This window comes from Salmo salar, chromosome ssa06 (assembly GCF_905237065.1).
Source record: "Salmo salar chromosome ssa06, Ssal_v3.1, whole genome shotgun sequence".
NCBI classification, from domain to species: domain Eukaryota; kingdom Metazoa; phylum Chordata; class Actinopteri; order Salmoniformes; family Salmonidae; genus Salmo; species Salmo salar.
In genome coordinates, this window is record NC_059447.1 from 45,256,721 (window position 1) to 45,275,705 (window position 18,985).

The 18,985-nt window shown below is 42.3% G+C and overlaps 1 protein-coding gene across 1 annotated transcript in view; it reads left to right on the forward strand.

The window, feature by feature from the left end:
- LOC106607467 (MAGUK p55 subfamily member 2) overlaps nucleotides 1-18,985 on the forward strand; it is a 38,649-nt gene that overhangs the window by 13,782 nt on the left and 5,882 nt on the right. The window contains exons 2-8 of the mRNA XM_014204447.2: nucleotides 7,640-7,697; nucleotides 10,464-10,567; nucleotides 13,127-13,279; nucleotides 13,482-13,637; nucleotides 13,971-14,198; nucleotides 17,248-17,379; nucleotides 17,565-17,670. Coding sequence (XP_014059922.1) covers nucleotides 7,667-7,697; nucleotides 10,464-10,567; nucleotides 13,127-13,279; nucleotides 13,482-13,637; nucleotides 13,971-14,198; nucleotides 17,248-17,379; nucleotides 17,565-17,670 — 910 coding nt within the window. The 5' untranslated portion in view covers nucleotides 7,640-7,666. The remainder of the gene's footprint in view (nucleotides 1-7,639; nucleotides 7,698-10,463; nucleotides 10,568-13,126; nucleotides 13,280-13,481; nucleotides 13,638-13,970; nucleotides 14,199-17,247; nucleotides 17,380-17,564; nucleotides 17,671-18,985) is intronic.

The following is an 18,985-nucleotide window of genomic DNA, read 5'->3' on the forward strand; positions in this document are numbered from 1 at the left end:
CAATACTACACAAGAGTTCTGCATCAGGCTGGCTTGGCATACGGCCTGCGCTAGCCAGCGACTTTGAGGATCGAAACCAAGAATGATGAGCGCACATTTGACTCTGTGAAAATGGTTGAAACATACATGAGGAAAGAACTTCCAGACTTGTTCACGTCTACTACACCCCGAGGAACTCTCTTTTGAACTTGGATACAATGGATAGTGAACTGTTAGCACATGAAGAAACAACAAAATTACTCATATGATCGACTGGCTGGCTGGCTGGCCAGATGGCTAGCGTGATAATGACTGGCGAGGTAAAGTTGGATCATAGCTAATGTTGGCTGTGCTATTTAGCCAGCACGCTAAGTTTACAAGGGTGTAGCTATAGCTACTATACATCCACACTATACCAGGTAGTTACATTTTTGCTGTATACTTTTATTTTACGCAGAGAGGTCCAGTCAGGTTTGGTTAAATAGTTATGTGGGTTTTGACTGGGTTTCAAGTCAGATGGCTAGCGACATATGTTGTTAATATTACTTCAGGGAATTTTAGCTACTATTACATTTGCTGGCTTGTTTATTGTTAGAGATGTATGCTAGCGTTAATGATACCGAGGCAGGGATAAGCTGCACACTGGCTGGCCGCCTAATTGCCAGCTAGCTGATAGCTTTACAGTTGTGTATGTGCGTACATGTGTGTATATATAATATTATTGGGGGGGAGGGTGAACTCAGGAGGATGGTGATTGTTTAACTACTTGTCCCAGTTTTATATTTGAGAGATGATAGTTATCGTCTGGTAAAGGTTTTCATTTATAGCTGTACTGTACATTTATAGCTTGATGTCTTTTTTCCTGACCTGCTGTGGTCATCGCTTTTGTCGCCGCGCGGCACAGGTTTCAGGGCGCATTGGGGAATGCCGATTGGTTGACATTTGGGTGTGCGGGTAGGCTCTGTTGGTGACTATGAACGCACCTGAGGTTTTTGTTGTTGTTGTTGTTGAGACATGCTCAAGTGGGGCTAAATAGTCCGGTCATTATTGTTGTAATCAAATTGTATTTTGTTACTTGACTAACAATATTTGTCATGCTACAAGGAACAGTCAATGTATTTCTAATTCCATATGCATATCATTTAGAATTAACCTAATTTGAGCGATGCTATGCATAGCAGGTACATCTAGCTTAAAGACTAGCGTCTAAGGATATGGGTTCTTTAACTCCCTCAGTTGGGGAGGGGGTTGGGTGGGTTTGTGGTAGGGTCAGGGTATTAGCTCACAAGATGTTAACTACTTTATACTTTCATAATTTCATTTTGTACAAGTTGTATACACTCAATGCAATTTTGTTTCTTTCCTTTTCCCTATTTCTTATTTTCTTTAAAGATGTCGGCACCTAAGAACTATACATTTATGACACTTAACATTAGGGGTTCTAAATGCCCAGTCAAGCGCAAACGCATTCTGAATTATCTAAAGCAGCATAAGGTTGATATAGCTCTTCTTTAGGAGACACACCTGACTGACTCTGAGCATGATAAACTGAAGAGAGAGTGGGTGGGTCAAGTGTACTATTCATCTTTCACCTCTCGGGCAAGAGGGGTGGCCATACTCATAAATAAGTATTGCCCCTTTCAGATACAATCTCATATTAAAGACAAAGGGGGTAGGTTTGTGATCATTCAAGGTTTCATTAACACTGAGCTTATTACCATTGTGAATGTGTATGGGCCTAACCATGATGATCCTAAATTTTACGAAGACATCCTTTTGAAGTTAACGTGCCCATCAGAGATCATAATGGCAGGGGATTTTAACTTGGTACTGGACCCTTCCAGTGATAGATCTTCCTCTAATAGTATCAACCTCACACAGGCAGCTAAAATGTTAAAGGCAGAAATGAAACATTTTGGACTTGTAGACTTATGAAGATTTCACAACCAAAAGGTTAAAGAATACTCATTTTACTCCCCTGTCCATAACAGTTACTTTAGAATTGACTTATTTCTTATTCCTGCAGCCAAGGGAAGTTTAACTACTGGGTGTAAGTACTTACGAAGATGTATATCAGATCATTCTGCCCTGCTGGCTTCAGTACCAGTCAGTAGAGCACAGCCAAGAAGATGGAGGTTTGGCACATACTTACTAAATAATCCCACATTTGTAACATTTCTGAACACTCATATAGACATGTTTTTTAGCACCAATAACAACTCTGCCTCCCCCCTAATTTTATGGGATGTATAAGATGTATAAGGCTCGAGTAGATTCGTTAGAGAATGAAATTAGAGATCTGGAAAATGAACATGTTGTAACATTTGACGACTCAACTCTTGTCACAAGTATCTTCGTCTTCTGACGATAATGCGAAATCGTCATCAGAAAAGGTAGACCAATACGCAGCAGGTGTGCAGTTGTTCATTTTGAACATTTAATTAAATCAACACGAATACAAAAACAACAAACAAGAAAATGAACGATAAACTGACAGTCTGCAAAGCATAGGCTCAACACAGAACAATCACCCACAAAAAAACACAAAAAACACACCCTAATATATGGGACTCTCAATCAAAGGCAGATAGACAACACCTGCCTTCAACTGAGAGTCCCAACCCCAATTAACCAAACATAGAAACACACACACCAGACTAACCATAGAATACAAACACATAGACCATCAACCAAAAACCCGGAAATACTAAATCAAACACCCTTTACACAAACACACCACCCCGAACCACATAAAACAAATACCCTCTGCCACGTCCTGACCAAACTACAAAACAATTAACCTTATACTGCCCAGGACGTGACAACTCTACAAAAATTAGACTCAAAGCGATTGGAATATAACACCCTGATGACCCATAAAGCGGAAAATGCTCTTAGGAGAACAAAACAAAACTACTACGAACATGGAGATAAAGCAGGAAAGTTGCTTGCTTGGCAGATAAGACGAGAGGATGCTAGTAGAGTTATTAGCTCTATTAAGCTACCCAATAACACAGTTGTTCACAGTCCTGAGGAAATTCATCTAGTCTTCAGGGAGTTTTATGAAACATTATACAAGTCTGAAGGGGATGTCCCTGCCACAATGCATGAGTTTTTGAACAAACTCAATTTACAAACTTTAACTGATGAGGATAGAGAGCACTTGGAGAAAGAGATTACCTCAGAGGAAATTAGGGAATCCATTTTCAACACTGCTGGTGTAAAAAATCACCAGGGTTAGACGGATTCCCTATTGAATTCTATCGATCCTTTTTACCCAAACTAATTGAGCCTCTTTGCAGTATGTTTAATTATGCCATAGAGACAGAAAAGCTCCCAGACACACTTGAACAGGCACTGATCACAGTTTTGTTAAAACCTGGGAAAGATCCTCTGCTTTGTGGGTCGTACAGACCAATATCTCTATTGAAAACTTCATACAAGAATCTTGCGAAACTCATAGCTCTTAGACTGGATAAGGTTCTTCCGGACATGGTTGATATGGACCAAACAGGCTTTGTAAGAAACCTCTCATCTCCTGATAATATCAGAAGATTATTTAATATTATGCATTATTTAGAGAATGACCAAGAATCTGTAGTGGCGGCTTCATTAGATGCGGAAAAAGCTTTTGACCGTATAGACTTGAACAACCTGTTTGAAGTTTTACAGAGGATGAATATTGGATCTCAGTGTGTTGGTCTGATTAGATTCCTGTACAAATGTCCGGTAGCTCAGATCCTGACTAATGAAAACATTTCCTCACAGTTCTCCCTATCACGTGGCACAAGACAGGGTTGTCCCGCTAGTCCGCTCCTTTTTTCTTTGGCTATAGAGCCACTGGCAGAAGCTTTAAGATCTCGTCCATCCATCCATGGTGTTCGTATAGGTGGGCGTGAACATCTGGTCTCGCTATATGCCGATGACATTTCGCTTTACCTTGCTAAACCAGAAATTTCACTCCGAACATTAGTTGACATCCTGAAAGAATATGGGATCTTTTCAGGATATAAAATAAACCTATCGAAGAGTATAATTATGCCTTTTAACGGGGCAGCTATGCAGAACCCAATGTTAGACCAGCCGTTTTCTTGGAAACCACAGAAAATGATATCTTGGATTGCAAATTCCTTCTGAAATTATTAAGACATATCAACTGAACTATACTCCACTTCTCAAAAAGGTTGGGGAAGAATTGGATAGATGGCGGGATTTACCAATTTCCCTTATTGGGCAGGTAAATTGTGTAAAGATGAATATATTACCAACATTCTTGTACCTTTTGTCACGATCACTGTCTTCAAACTCCCTATCGTAAATAAGCGCAGCGTGCATGGAATTCCACATCCTTTAATGAAGTGAAACCAAACAACAATACAGAAGGGAAACGAAACATGACGTACTGGGCTGCTCACTGGCAGCTACACAAAAACAAGATCCCACAATCACAGGTGGGAAAAGGGCCTAACTATGATCCCCAATCAGAGACAATGATAGACAGCTGCCTCTGATTGGGGACCATACCCGGCCAAACAAAGAAATAAGAAAACTAGATTGCCCACCCAAATCACACCCTGACCTGACCAAATAGAGAAATAGAAAGGCTCTCTATGGTCAGGGCGTGACACCTTTTTCAAACCTTGCCCTTTCCTATTCCCAAAGTTTTTTTCAAACAACTTAATAGGAAGGTTTCTTCATTTCTGTGGAAAGGGAAACCCCCCCAGAGTGAAACTCACAACTTTATGCAAACCATACTCAGAAGGAGGACATACTCTACCTGACTTCCTGTCGTATTACTGGGCATCTCAGTTAAAGGCTGTGTGGGTATGGCAAGATACAAGTTCACCCTCTTGGAGACAGATAGAGGAGGAGTGTCTGACCCCTGCTACATTGGCATCTATACCTTATATTAGCCCACCTAAAGCTTTGCTAGGTCTCATAAACAAGCTTTTCATTAAAAACACTTTAAATATATGGATTGAAGTCTGTAAACAAACAGAAGGGCTTAGATCTATATATGAACAAACACCTTTCTATAATAACCCCATCTTACCTAAAGCCCTGAGAGATGGTATTACATTTTCTTGGTTCAACAAAGGAATTAAAACATTTGGTAATCTCTAAAGAGAAGGTGAACACTATCCTTTCAACAACGGGCATCTCATTTTCAATTACCTCAAACTCATTTCTTCAAGTACCTACAGGTTAGGCGTTATATTGCCACTCAGAAGGGAGGTAGGATTCAGCCCATGAGTAAACCTGTAACTGATAAACTGTGGCTGGAAAGGAAAGGGGTAAAAGGTTTAATTTCTTACATGTACTCTGGGCTTCAAGCTCTGTTGGGGAATGATGAACCTCTGAAAGCTTGCATGAAGTGACATGATGACCTTGGTCTCATTGTTGAGGATGAGAAATGGGGAAAGCTCTTTTTAGATGCTCAGCGTCTTTCACTTAACACAAGGCACAAGTTGATGCAATTCAATATTTTACATAGGGTCTATTTTATACCAGAGAGAATGTAAAAGATCAATTCTAAATATTCAACATTTTGCCCAAGGTGTAAAATGGGAGTGGGCACACTTATGCATATGTTTTTGTCCTGCCCTGAACTAAGCAATTATTGGAAAGACATTATTCAGATCTTATCACAGGTCACTAATATGACGGTACCACTAGATCCTTCCCATATTCTTCTTGGAGATGATTCTGTTATACCAGTTAATATTTGTAGCAAAACCAGATTAATTAAATTGGCAGCCATTGCAGCCAATAAATACACAGCTATTATATGGAAGAGTGACACTGCGCCAAGCAAGCAGATGTGGCTAAAATAACTAACTTCCTATATTCTATCTGAAAAAATAACATACAATTTACGTAATAAACCATTTGAATTTACTGATGTCTGGGGGGACTTTCAGCAGTTTCTAGCTGCCTCATTACTACCTTCTTCATTAATTTATTATTATTATTTGTTTTTGTGTTGAATAATTTATTTTCTAGCATGGAATGTGAAAGTAATTCTGTTTCTTTTTTTGTTGTTAATCAGTGAAGCGATTACCGGTAGAGGGGAGGGAGGGGGGTGTTCCTGTGTTGGGGAGGGAAGGGTTTTGCACGATGTGCCCCCATGTAGCATGGTGTTTTGTGTAGGTGGAAGGAATAACGGGGCTTTATCTGTGTCATATTTTTCTGATTGTTAAATTGTAAAAAAAGAAATGCCAATAAATATATTGTACAAAAATAATAATAATAATAATAATACGGTGTCGAACGCCTTGGCCAGGTCGATGAAGACGGCTGCACAGTACTGTCTTTTATTGATGGCGGTTATGATATCGTTTAGTACCTTGAGCGTGGCTGAGATGCACCCGTTACCAGCTCGGAAACCGGATTGCAAAGCGGAGAAGGTACGGTGGGATTCGAAATGGCCAGTCATCTGTTTGTTAACTTGGCTATCGAAGACTTTAGAAAGGCAGTTCTCCACAACTTTGTCCCTGACTTGTTTGGAGAGCTCCTTGGTCTTCATGGTGCCCCTTGCTTAGTGTTGCAGACTCTGGGGCCTTTTAAAACAGGTGTAAATATACTGAGATCATGTGACAGATCATGTGACACTTAGATTGCACACAGGTGGACTTTATTTAACAAATGATGTTACTTCTGAAGGTAATTGGTTGCACCAGATCTTATTTAGGGGCTTCATAGCAAAGGGGTGAATACATATGCACGCACCACTTTTCCATTTGTAATTTTTTCGAATTTTTTGAAACAAGTTATTTTTTTCATTTCACTTCACCAATTTGGACTTTTTTGTGTATGTCCATTACATGAAATCCAAATAAAAATCTATTTAAATTGCAGGTTGTAATGCAACAAAATACGAAAAATGCCAAGGGGGCTGAATAGTGTGCCAAGGCACTGTATATTCTGAATGGACTTGTTGTTGTTTGTAACTGTGTAGGACGAGAAAGGGCATGCAGCCACCTCAATTAGCCTAGCTAGTTAACTAGCTTAACTAGCTTCTCCCGGTTTGATGCAGCCAAAACCGGTACTAAATAATCATGTTGGATGATAAATAACCGAGCTATGGCAGCTATTAGTCTACTATAGCGCCAGTCGGCTTGGTTGGTCTCTCGTCTACCCCCCTCCTCCCTGTTCAATATGTCACTCGCTCGTAACCTACACACACAGCACAGCCCCTGCTCCTCTCTCTACCTTCTCTCCCTCATGTTTTATCAGCTCCGGTTAATTAAGTACCTTAAAAATAGATTTTTCTGCTGCTTCCCTCATTCGGACCGGGTCTGGAACCGACCAGGTCTATACGGAAAGGGTCTAGTTGTCCTCGGGTCTGTTCGGGATGGGTTTTATATTTTTTTAATGAATTTATGCATATCGGGTCCGGACGGGAAAACCCGAGGTCCATTTCTGAAAAGGTCAAACATTTTTGACCTGTGAAGGCCTCGACCATACATTTTAGCTCTGATGACCTCATTCAAAATGGATGTTTGTTCTGGCTCACATGCATGCACACATGAGGGAACACTCTCAATACAAATACATTTTTTATTAAACTAAATGTTTATTAATGTCCCCCCCTCTATCTTTGTCTTTCTGTCGCTCTCTCTTTCTCTCTCTCTCTCTTCTTTCTCCTCTCTGCCGGCAGCTGACACAGTTTGACTAAAGCCTCGACATGCCTGTGGCGTCGACTGGCACCGAGCATGGTGAGTTTTGTTTTCCTCTCCCTTCCTTTCCTTTCCTCCCTCCATCCCTCCTTTCCTTCCTCCAGCCCCTCAACCTCCTCCTCCCTTACCCAACCCATCTCCTGTCTCTGTAGCTCTGATAAATGGGGCCGCCCCATGTTCTATATGACACCCACATCTATAAACACACCACACAGCCATTAAGACCCACAGTTTCTCAATGCCGCAGCCAGAAAATGACTACTTTAATGAAGCCATATAATGTGTCCCCTAAATGGAGATTGAACTGACACTGTTACTTCCTAGAAGTAGACCCATTTTTCACTGCTTGTCCATCTTTTCCTGCATAAGTTTTGGGATTTGGTGGAGGGAGTCTTGGGTCACACTTGACATTAAAGGGCAATCTGCAGTTGCTACATCCATTTGTTTACTTATAAATAAATTATATGTACCCATGGATTCTTGAAGAATATAACTTAGAAATGCCTCATGAGCTTAGTTCAACTGCCGTGCCCCATCACAACCCAAAATATGCCTGTTTTACTCCAATGTTTTTAAACAAAATAAATGTAAACAAACACTGTTTAACCTCAAAACATGGTTAACACTATAATTGTGATATCATGGATGGTCAGTCCTTGCATCCATAGCTCTGTCTATGAATGGGAGAGTGGTAACATTTCTCCAGCCTCCTCCCCTCAGCTTTTTACTGAAACAGTGGTTGGTAAACACTTTTTTTAACTGTTGATTGCCCCTTTAAGATACACGGATGTTACCCAGCAGTGATTTAGAGAGAAGATACTGTATGAGCACTTGTATTTTCTCTGTGACAAAGCTACCACAAAATTGACTGTTTTTAATCAACAGCAGAAGATGGGCAACTTGGGCAAACCACGTATGAGATACTATGACATTATAGGATACGGCCATTGATTGTGACTAACTAACTATATGTATATCTATTTTCACAGTCCTTATATCCTGTACTGGAGAGGGACATGCTAACGACATGTTGATGTCATATAGATGTATGACATTGTTAGTCACTCATAGCTTAGTCACTCATAGCTTAGTCTCATAGCTGGGTGCAGAAATGCAGAGACAGCATACAGTTACAAATCTTGTTTAATGGGGAGCTTGATGACTGGGCTGTAAATTGAGTTGGAAGTCTGTAAAACAAAGGTTTGCTTTATACATTTAGCTGCATGCTGAAGGTTTTATGAGATACAGATAAAACGGATGATCCATTCAAGGTTGTCCGGAAAACCTGAACCTTGGCAGTAGAAATGTGATAACTCCTCCAAAACTTTAACTTCAAGTTTAACTTGCCTTCGCAAAAGGGCAAGTCTTTCCTCTTTCCAAGGGTCAGTCATGAATTAGTCCTATTTCTCTGTGTGAAGCTGGGTGTAACTCATTCCTCTGAATCCGTATCTGTGTTTTTGTGTCACTGTATGAAGCTGGGTGTAACTCGTTCCTTTGAATCTGTATCTGTGTTTCTGTGTCTCTTTGTGAAGCTGGGTGTAACTAATTTGTCTGAATCTGTATCTGTGTTTCTGTGTCTCCGTGTGAAGCTGGGTGTAACTCGTTCCTCTGAATCTGTGTCTTTGTTTCTGTGTCTCTGTGTGAAGCTGGGTGTAACTCGTTCCTTTGTATCTGTGTTTCTGTGTCTCTGTGTGAAGCTGGGTGTAACTCGTTCCTTTGAATCTGTATCTGTGTTTCTATGTCTCTGTGTGAAGCTGGGTGTAACTCATTCCTCTGAATCTGTATCTGTGTTTCTGTGTCTCTTTTTGAAGCTGGGTCTAACTCGTTCCTCTGAATCTGTGTTTCTGTGTCTCTGTGTGAAGCTGGGTGTAACTCATTCCTCAGAATTTGTATCTGTGTTACTGTGTCTCTAAGTGAAGCTGGGTGTAACTGTCACGACTCCCGCCGAAGTCGGTCCCTCTCCGTGTTCGGCGGCATTCGACGTCACCGATCTTCTAGCCATCGCCGCTCCACCTGTCATTTTCCATTTGTTTTGTCTTGTTTTCCCACACACCTGGTTTACATCCCCTCATTACTCTACATGTATATTATCCTCTGTTCCCCCCATGTCTGTGAGTAGTTTTGTTTTTTCGTTACGTGTGTGTCGCTTCAGGCTGGTTTTGCGCCGTGTATTGTTATAACCCGTGGGTTGGTTATTTGTACTATTTTGTGTATTTGTGCGCTATCGCTTTGTTCCTTGGGCCAGAGTGTTGTGACGCAGTTGCGTCTGGCTGTTTTACCTCTGCCTGAATAAAGTGTGCCTGTGCACTCATCTCTGCTCTCCTGCACCTGCCTTCTTTCGACCAGTTGCGCACACTCTGACAGTAACTCATTCCTCTGAATCTGTATCTGTGTTTCTGTGTCTCTGTGTGAAGCTGGGTGTAACTAATTTGTCTGAATCCGTATCTGTGTTTCTGTGTCTCTGTGTGAAGCTGGGTGTAACTAATTTGTCTGAATCCGTATCTGTGTTTCTGTGTCTCTGTGTGAAGCTGGGTGTAACTAATTTGTCTGAATCCGTATCTGTGTTTCTGTGTCTCTGTGTGAAGCTGGGTGTAACTAATTTGTCTGTATCTGTATCTGTGTTTCTGTGTCTCTGTGTGAAGCTGAGTGTAACTCCTTCCTCTGAATCTGTATCTGTGTTTCTGTGTCTCTGTGTGAAGCTGGGTGTAACTTCTTCCTCTGAATCTGTGTCTGTGTTTCTGTGTCTCTGTGTGAAGCTGGGTGTAACTCCTTCCTCTGAATCTGTTTCTGTGTCTCTGTGTATAGTGGTACCCCCTCAGGTCCTGGATACCCTGAGTGACAGCAACAGCTCCACCACCGCCAATGACCTGGACCTCATCTTCCTCAAAGGCATCATAGACAGCCCCGTGGTAAGTCAGAGAGAAAGAGACCTATTCACACACAGGCCTACACAGAGCCTTGTAGTGAGTCAGAGAAAGGTGAAATATGTAGGCCTAGTATGTAGGATCACACACACACATACACACACTCACACACACGCACATATACACACACACGCATGTACACTCGCTCGCACGCACGCACACACACACACACACACACACACACACACACACACACACACACACACACACACACACACACACACACACACACACACACACACACACACACACACCAGAGAGAGTGATTGAATAAGGCCCACAGTCCTAAAACCAAGAAATTCCAGCTCCAAAAATACATTGCACGTTCCCAGAAGCTATAACTCATTCAAGCCTTTACAAACTCACAACCCTGTATGTCAACAGAGACAATGCCATGTAAACGTTTTACAAAAGGTGAGAGGCATCACAGCATGTAATTGCAACTGATATCCCCCTTCTGTTGACATGCATTTAAAAAAAAGGTGGGACGCATCAACCTTTGCAAATCCGTTAGATGATTTACTACCAAATGAAAATAGCAGTGAAAGCTGTAAGTCATTACAATCTCTCCATGTCTGAGGGGAAAAGGAAACCACAGCTGTAAACAAAGGAGACAGAAAGGGGAATCATTCAATTGCTTAGGAAATAAATTGGGTGTTTAGCCTTTTGTTCAATTAATGGTACCCAAGGAGAAGGGTTTTGCACCTTTTAATTGAAGTCTTGCTCAGTGATTAAAGGGGAATTATCTGGGTACTGTTGCTGGAAATACAGAGGGTTGGTTTGGAACAAAGGCTACTAAGTCTTGCTCAGTGATTAAAGGGGAAGTATCTGGGTACTCTTGCTGGAAATGTAGGGGGTTGGTTTGGAACAAAGGCTACTAAGTCTTGCTCAGTGATTGAAGGGGAAGTATCTGGGTACTCTTGCTGGAAATGCAGGGGGTTGGTATGGAACAAAGGCTACTAAGTCTTGCTCAGTGATTAAAGGGGAAGTATCTGGGTACTCTTGCTGGAAATGCAGGGGGTTAGTTTGGAACAAAGGCTACTAAGTCTTGCTCAGTGATTAAAGGGGAAGTATCTGGGTACTGTTGCTGGAAATGGTTTGGAACAAAGGCTAGATCTTTTTAAGAGCACAACGGGTCTTTATCATTTTGTTATTCATTTATTCATGATTAGTTGGGGCAAGTAAATTAAATGATTTAGATTAGGTAGTCTCTTGAAGAGGGTAATATGATCTCAAACTATGTCGACATCTGAGGATGTGGAACTGTCATGCCCCAGCACTACTGACTGCTGCTGGACCGCTTTGATGTCAGATGATGAGAGGAGTTTTTTTCTCTCTCTCTCTCTCTCTCTCTCTCTCTCTCTCTCACACACACACACACACACACACACACAGGCTCTCCCCTACAGGGGAAATGAGAAGTGACAGCCCAGACTAAAATTAGCACTTCTAAGGGAGGCCTGACATATTGATTTGCCTTGAACCACAGCTTGTCAATGAACCAGATTTAAGGTGTAGGTGCACTACTAGTCCACCAGGTGGCATGATTCCAAAAAAAGTTTAAATTAAATTGGTCTGGCAGTGAGGCCCATATACTCTGTGTAGGTGGGTCACTTTGCCTTTAAGTGTTGATCCCAGTACAGATTTGCTAAATCCCTCTTCATGGTAAGTTTACGTTAAAGAAGGATAGATTGATCCTAAATCTGCTCTTATGACAACCACTGGGCTGGAAGCCTAAATTCCAGGCTCGTGCCAGATGCCACTCAGTCCCAGAACCCAGGGTCGTGTCTGGCCCGTCCCTTCAGTTGTTAATGTCCACTAATTCTCTCAATAATTACTTTCAAGCATCTGCTTTTACATTAAAGACATGATCAGCTGACTTTGAACTCATTTCCCTCTGTGAATGAACTTCAAAGGGAAAGTCAGCCAGCCAGTAAGGACATTTTGGGCGGATCTTGGAGACTCTGTGAAATATTAATGGCTTCCACTCTACTTTTATGAAAAATACTTAATTAATCAGATAAAAGTCTATGAGAGCAAAAAAAGTTTCAATGATTTTGAAAGATTTTTATATATATTTTAAGGTGCAAAGTATGTGTACTTACTATTTTTAAAGAACTGAAAGCCATTCTGAAATATATTTATTTACATCTTAAAGAGATTCTCCAGTACTTTTGTATACTTTTTAGCCAGTAGTTCTGAAAGTGGCGCTTACGAGCCAAAAGTGGTCCTGAAAAGTGTGTGCATTTTGTTAGCTGTCACTCACATGGCAAGGGGCAGACTCACGTGGGAAAATGTTGCAGCACAGCTTACAGAAAAATAGTCGCTTTCAAACTAGGGATTTCGTAGCTTATTGAGGTGAAACAGTAATTCTGCTCATAGATTATGCATGTATGAACTACACATTGACACACCCAGCCTAAAGCGGGAGATTTCAAATAGAAAATGTTCCAGAGCATGTCTTTAATATGTATACATTTGTATTTCAAATATGTATTCAAATAAAATAATAAGTGTGTGTGTGTGTTTTCTTATGTCCCGTAGGAGCCAGAGAGTCTGGAGGAGACCAGGTTGGAGGCGGTGAGGGACAACAATGTAGAGCTGGTCGAGGAGATCCTCAGAGAGCTGAGTCCCTTCACACACCAAAGCAACACCGCAGCAGAGCTCACGCGCATCCTCAACGAACCCCACTTTCAGGTACACACACAGACGCACACATAGTGTGCACACGCATACCCATTAAACCACACACTCATGTGGACATCAATGTACACATACACCTAAGTGGACGTGCAGAGAATAAATATCCTTCATCACAAAATCCACTATTTAGTCTTAAGAAAGTATTGCCTCGGTCTGCTGTCAATCTAATGTTCTCTCTTTGCCGACTGGTTCCCAGTCTCTGCTGGAGACCCATGACTCGGTGGCGTCCCAGGTGTGTGACACTCCTCCCCCCAGCCCCTGTGCCTACATGGAGCCCCCCGTCAGCAACCAGCCCGTGCCCCCAGATGCCGTCCGGATGGTGGGCATCCGCAAAGTGGCTGGTGAACACCTGGTTAGTACCGCTTGCTCTTTGTCTATCACCTATCTGTTATAGATAGCATGGCACCCAGAGTTTAGGTGTTTTAGTCAACTCTTACTCCTTTGGCTGAATAACAAACAGGCTAGTGGTTTTAACCATAGTGTAAAATTGTAACCATATTGTATCCTCATTCATGTCCTTTTTTCAGGAGAGGGAATTCCCATTATTTTGTCATTTTGAGATCTTTTATTGAACATATTGGACATTGTAGGAGGACAATGATGAGAGGACAGAGTTTGTGCCAAAGTAGCAACATCCCGCTCCACCCATCCTCATTGGTTTTCTATGTTTTGAACCTGTGTCCAGGGCGTGACATTCCGTGTGGAGGCGGGGCAGCTGGTGATTGCCAGGATCCTCCACGGAGGGATGATTGACCAGCAGGGTCTCCTCCACGCGGGTGACATCATCAAGGAGGTGAACGGGAAGGAGGTGGGTGAGGACCCGAGGGTGCTGCAGGAGATGCTGCAGGATGCCAGCGGCGGCGTGGTGCTCAAGATCCTCCCCAGCTATCAGGAGGGCCATGCGCCAGGACAGGTACAAGCAATAAAGTACCAAGGCCCCAGACAAAGTGCGAGTTAATAACATTTACATTTACATAATAACAAACGATAACACTTTTTTGGGGGGGGGGGGGGGGGTAGATCTGTAGATGCTCAACAGATGATCAGTAACATTTCAACTAACTATCTACTAACCCTAGCGTAAACCCTTGTCCTAACCCTAACTTAACCCTTACCTTAAGCCTTACCCTAACCTTAAGCCTTACCTTAACCCTTATTCTAAACCTAACCCTAACCGTAACCTTAGCAAGGAGTTGCTTATCAACAGATAGTTTGTTGATTGTAGAGAATCTACAGATGGACCATCCCGACTATCAAAATAAAGTGTGACCTAACAAACTACCAGTGGACAGGTAAGGTTTAACATACGCAACACTTACTGTAACAGCATGCAACCAGCCCAACAGACAGGTAAACGTTCAAAACAAACAAGAGCCTCATGCCTCCAGACAGACGAGCCATAAGCCCCACAGACAGGTCCCCACTATTGTACCCAAATACTCATCTAGAGCCCTGCGGTAGGTAAGTGCACTAATCTGCCCCTGCCAATGAACTTCAATCTACTCCACAGTTTGTACATCATTTACTGGCTCTAAGAATATACTTTGAGGGGTGGATTATGACAGTGTCACATTGTCTGCTAGTGTTCATCGCCTCTGGTTGTCATGGATACCACCAGGCAGAGGGGGCAGAGTAACCCCTTACATCTTTTTGGGGGATTTCTTCCCTTTTTATCTTCACTCGTTCTGTGGTTGGTGGGCTGTGGGAAAAAAGGGGGATGGAAAGTTAGTCTGAAAGTACAAACAAGTCGTCAGCAGAAGGGTGTTATGGCTGCTGAGGAAGTGTTGATATTTACAGTAGGCCTGATGTAGTTCATCTGAGGATTGTAGAAAGTGGTTTGTTTTTATGCATTCTTGTTGATAATGGCTTGCAGTGATCAGCTGGAATACTGTATACAGCTCTATACTGTATACAGTAAAACTTCCACTTCGATAAAAAATATATATATCTTTTTTATTTCACCTTTATTTAACCAGGTAGGCTAGTTGTGAACAAGTTCTCATTTACAACTGTGACCTGGCCAAGATAAAGCAAAGCAGTGCAACACAAACAACAACACAGAGTTACACATGGAATAAACAAACATACAGTCAATAACACAATAGAAAAGGTCTATATACAGTGGGTGCAAATGAGGTAGGATAACGGAGATAAGGCAATAGGCCATAGTGGCGAAATAATTACAATATAGCAATTAAACACTGGAGTGATAGATGTGCAGATGTATTTATGTTTAAATGTACACTGCTCAAAAAATAAAGGGAACACTTAAACAACACAATGTAACTCTAAGTCAATCACACTTCTGTGAAATCAAACTGTCCACTTAGGAAGCAACACTGATTGACAATACATTTCACATGCTGTTGTGCAAATGGATAGACAACAGGTGGAAATTATAGGCAGTTAGCAAGACACCCCCAATAAAGGAGTGGTTCTGCAGGTGGGGACCACAGACCACTTCTCAGTTCCTATGCTTCCTGGCTGATGTTTTGGTCACTTTTGAATGCTGGGGGTGCTTTCACTCTAGTGGTAGCATGAGACGGAGTCTACAGCCCACACAAGTGGCTCAGGTAGTGCAGCTCATCCAGGATGGCACATCAATGCGAGCTGTGGCAAGAAGGTTTGCTGTGTCTGTCAGCGTAGTGTCCAGAGCATGGAGGTGCTACCAGGAGACAGGCCAGTACATCAGGAGATGTGGAGGAGGCCATAGGAGGGCAACAACCCAGCAGCAGGACCGCTACCTCCGCCTTTGTGCAAGGAGGAGCAGGAGAAGCACTGCCAGAGCCCTGCAAAATGACCTCCAGCAGGCCACAAATGTGCATGTGTCTGCTCAAACAGTCAGAAACAGACTCCATGAGGGTGGGGGTTGTGGGGGTTGTGCTTACAGCCCAACACCATGCAGGACGTTTGGCATTTGCCAGAGAACACCAAGATTGGCAAATTCGCCACTGGCGCCTTGTGCTCTTCACAAATGAAAGCAGGTTCACACTGAGCACATGTGACTGAGCACATGTGACAGACGTGACAGAGCCTGGAGACGCCGTGGAGAACGTTCTGCTGCCTGCAACATCCTCCAGCATGACCGGTTTGGCGGTGGGTCAGTCATGGTGTGGGGTGGCATTTCCATGTGCTCGCCAGAGGTAGCCTGACTGCCATTAGGTACCGAGATGAGATCCTCATATCCCTTGTGAGACCATATGCTGGTGCGGTTGGCCCTGGGTTCCTCCTAATGCAAGACAATGCTAGACCTCATGTGGCTGGAGTGTGTCAGCAGTTCCTGCAAGAGGAAGGCATTGATGCTATGGACTGGCCCGCCCGTTCCCCAGACCTGAATCCAATTGAGCACATCTGGGACATCATGTCTCGCTCCATCCACCAACGCCACGTTGCACCACAGACTGTCCAGGAGTTGGCGGATGCTTTAGTCCAGGTCTGGGAGGAGATCCCTCAGGAGACCATCCGCCACCTCATCAGGAGCATGCCCAGGCATTGTAGGGAGGTCATACAGGCACGTGGAGGCCACACACACTACTGAGCCTCATTTGGACTTGTTTTAAGGACATTACATCAAAGTAGGATCAGCCTGTAGTGTGGTTTTCCACTTTAATTTTGAGTGTGATTCCAAATCCAGACCTCCCCTCCATGGGTTGATAAATTGGATTTCCATTGATTATTTTTGTGTGATTTTGTTGTCAGCACATTCAACTATGTAAAGAAAAAAGTATTTAATAAGATTTTTTCTTTCATTCAGATCTAGGATATGTTGTTTAAGTGTTCCCTTTATTTTTTTGAGCAGTATATTTAAGTTTAAATGTATTTAAGTTTAAATGTAAACTTTGCAAGTTAGACATGTGCACGACTCAAGCTTCTCCTTTTGAATTTGGTACGAAATGTTCAACACTATCCAACAGCAACAGACTCGTAACCATCTGGACGTATCGACTTCCTGTTCCACACAGGTGTTTGTGAAGTGTCACTATGACTACGACCCGGCCAATGACAACCTGATCCCGTGTAAAGAGGCGGGGCTTAAATTCTATACCGGTGACATCCTGCAGATCGTCAATCAGGATGACCTCAACTGGTGGCAGGTGGGTCCATTGGGATTACTTTGCCATGTACTGTACTCTACTGTATGTAACACACGTTGTTTTGTGTATTGCTTCTGCTGTCAATACTATCACCTCTATATTTGGCTACTTGTGCCTATCGGGAAACGGTGTGCGTGCTGGTGGGTCTAAGTATTGACGAGAGTATCATCCTGTGGGTCTGTCAGGCTCGTCGTTGTGTGGAGGGAGGAAGTGCTGGGCTGATCCCCAGTCAGCTGCTGGAGGAGAAGAGAAAAGCCTTTGTCAAGAGAGACGTGGAGCTAGCCCCCCCAGGTAGGACCAGTGCGCAGGGCTGTGGCAGTCACGAAATTTTGTCATACGGTTATTGTCATGCAAAAGACTGCCGGTCTCACGCATCTCCAGGCCTCCATGCATACAAGCCACCGATGCGCGCCTTTTGGAACGTCTACATTTAAAAAAGTATACTACATTTATTTAATATACACCATCACAATAAATCCATTAGAAACATGATCATATATCATGTATTCATGTATTATCATGTATTTCAGAAGAACAGAATATGAATTGTCCTACTGTATGTTATCTGGCTATGCTCCATGCCATAGGCTGTTCGCTTGTTCATTTAGCTGACAAGATATGGTTATTATTTTATTTTTATTAGATGTTATAGTAAGAAGAACATAATAGAATTTAGCTAAATAAAATAGAAAGGATATTTTTCACATTACAGAGCGAGTACGGCATAAAAGTGATCATTTGAAACAGGTCCTATATGCTAGATTGAGAGTTATTTTGCAACTTTAGTTGTGAATGATACGAACCTTAGAATGTCTTAGAAATCCCCAAAATGTTATGGGCTGCAGGATGCGACTATAGAATATTGATGATTTGAGAAAGTAACAAAAAAAGCTTGCGCTCTGCTCCTTGCCTCTGGCTGCGCAGCTGTTCCCTCATCAAGTGATCATATTATCACCCATCAGACTATTCTCAATTTAATCTGGTCTTTACTAAAACAAGATTGTCTTTATCTTGACTTGACTACTGTAAAAGTAGTTTCGATTTAGAATGGCCCATGCATGTCATCTGTATGCCCTCACATAGCGAATGGAGGCCGTGCTTCCCGCGTGTCCGTTTTGTCGGCTACTTCGGTTTTTATTGCGGAGCATGTGCTTAATGTGAGCAGCTGAGAAATAACTATAAGAACACTTATTTCACGACACGCGTCAACCGCTGTTTGAGGAGCATGCTTTCTCTGCCCGACACGTGATATTCCGCCCAAACTACTAGCATGGGCTCTCAAACCTTGTTCCTGCAGCTACCCAGTGCTTAATTTGGGAAAGCAAGTGAAATCTGTTAGGGAACATCAATAGTAAAAAAAAAATCCCAACAAAACATATTTCGCTAAACTGCTCACAGCCCGCCTGCAAACTCAAGAAAGGAATTAGGAGAGAGCGGTGGAGATGGTGAGGTATTCTTTATAGTTGAAGGTAATGTGACACTCAATTAATTATGAAAAAAAAAAAATATATATATATATATATATATATATATATATAAAAATTATAAAATTATAAAAAACTATTACTAGGCTATTCAAAATCGAATACAAATTCACTAATTGTAG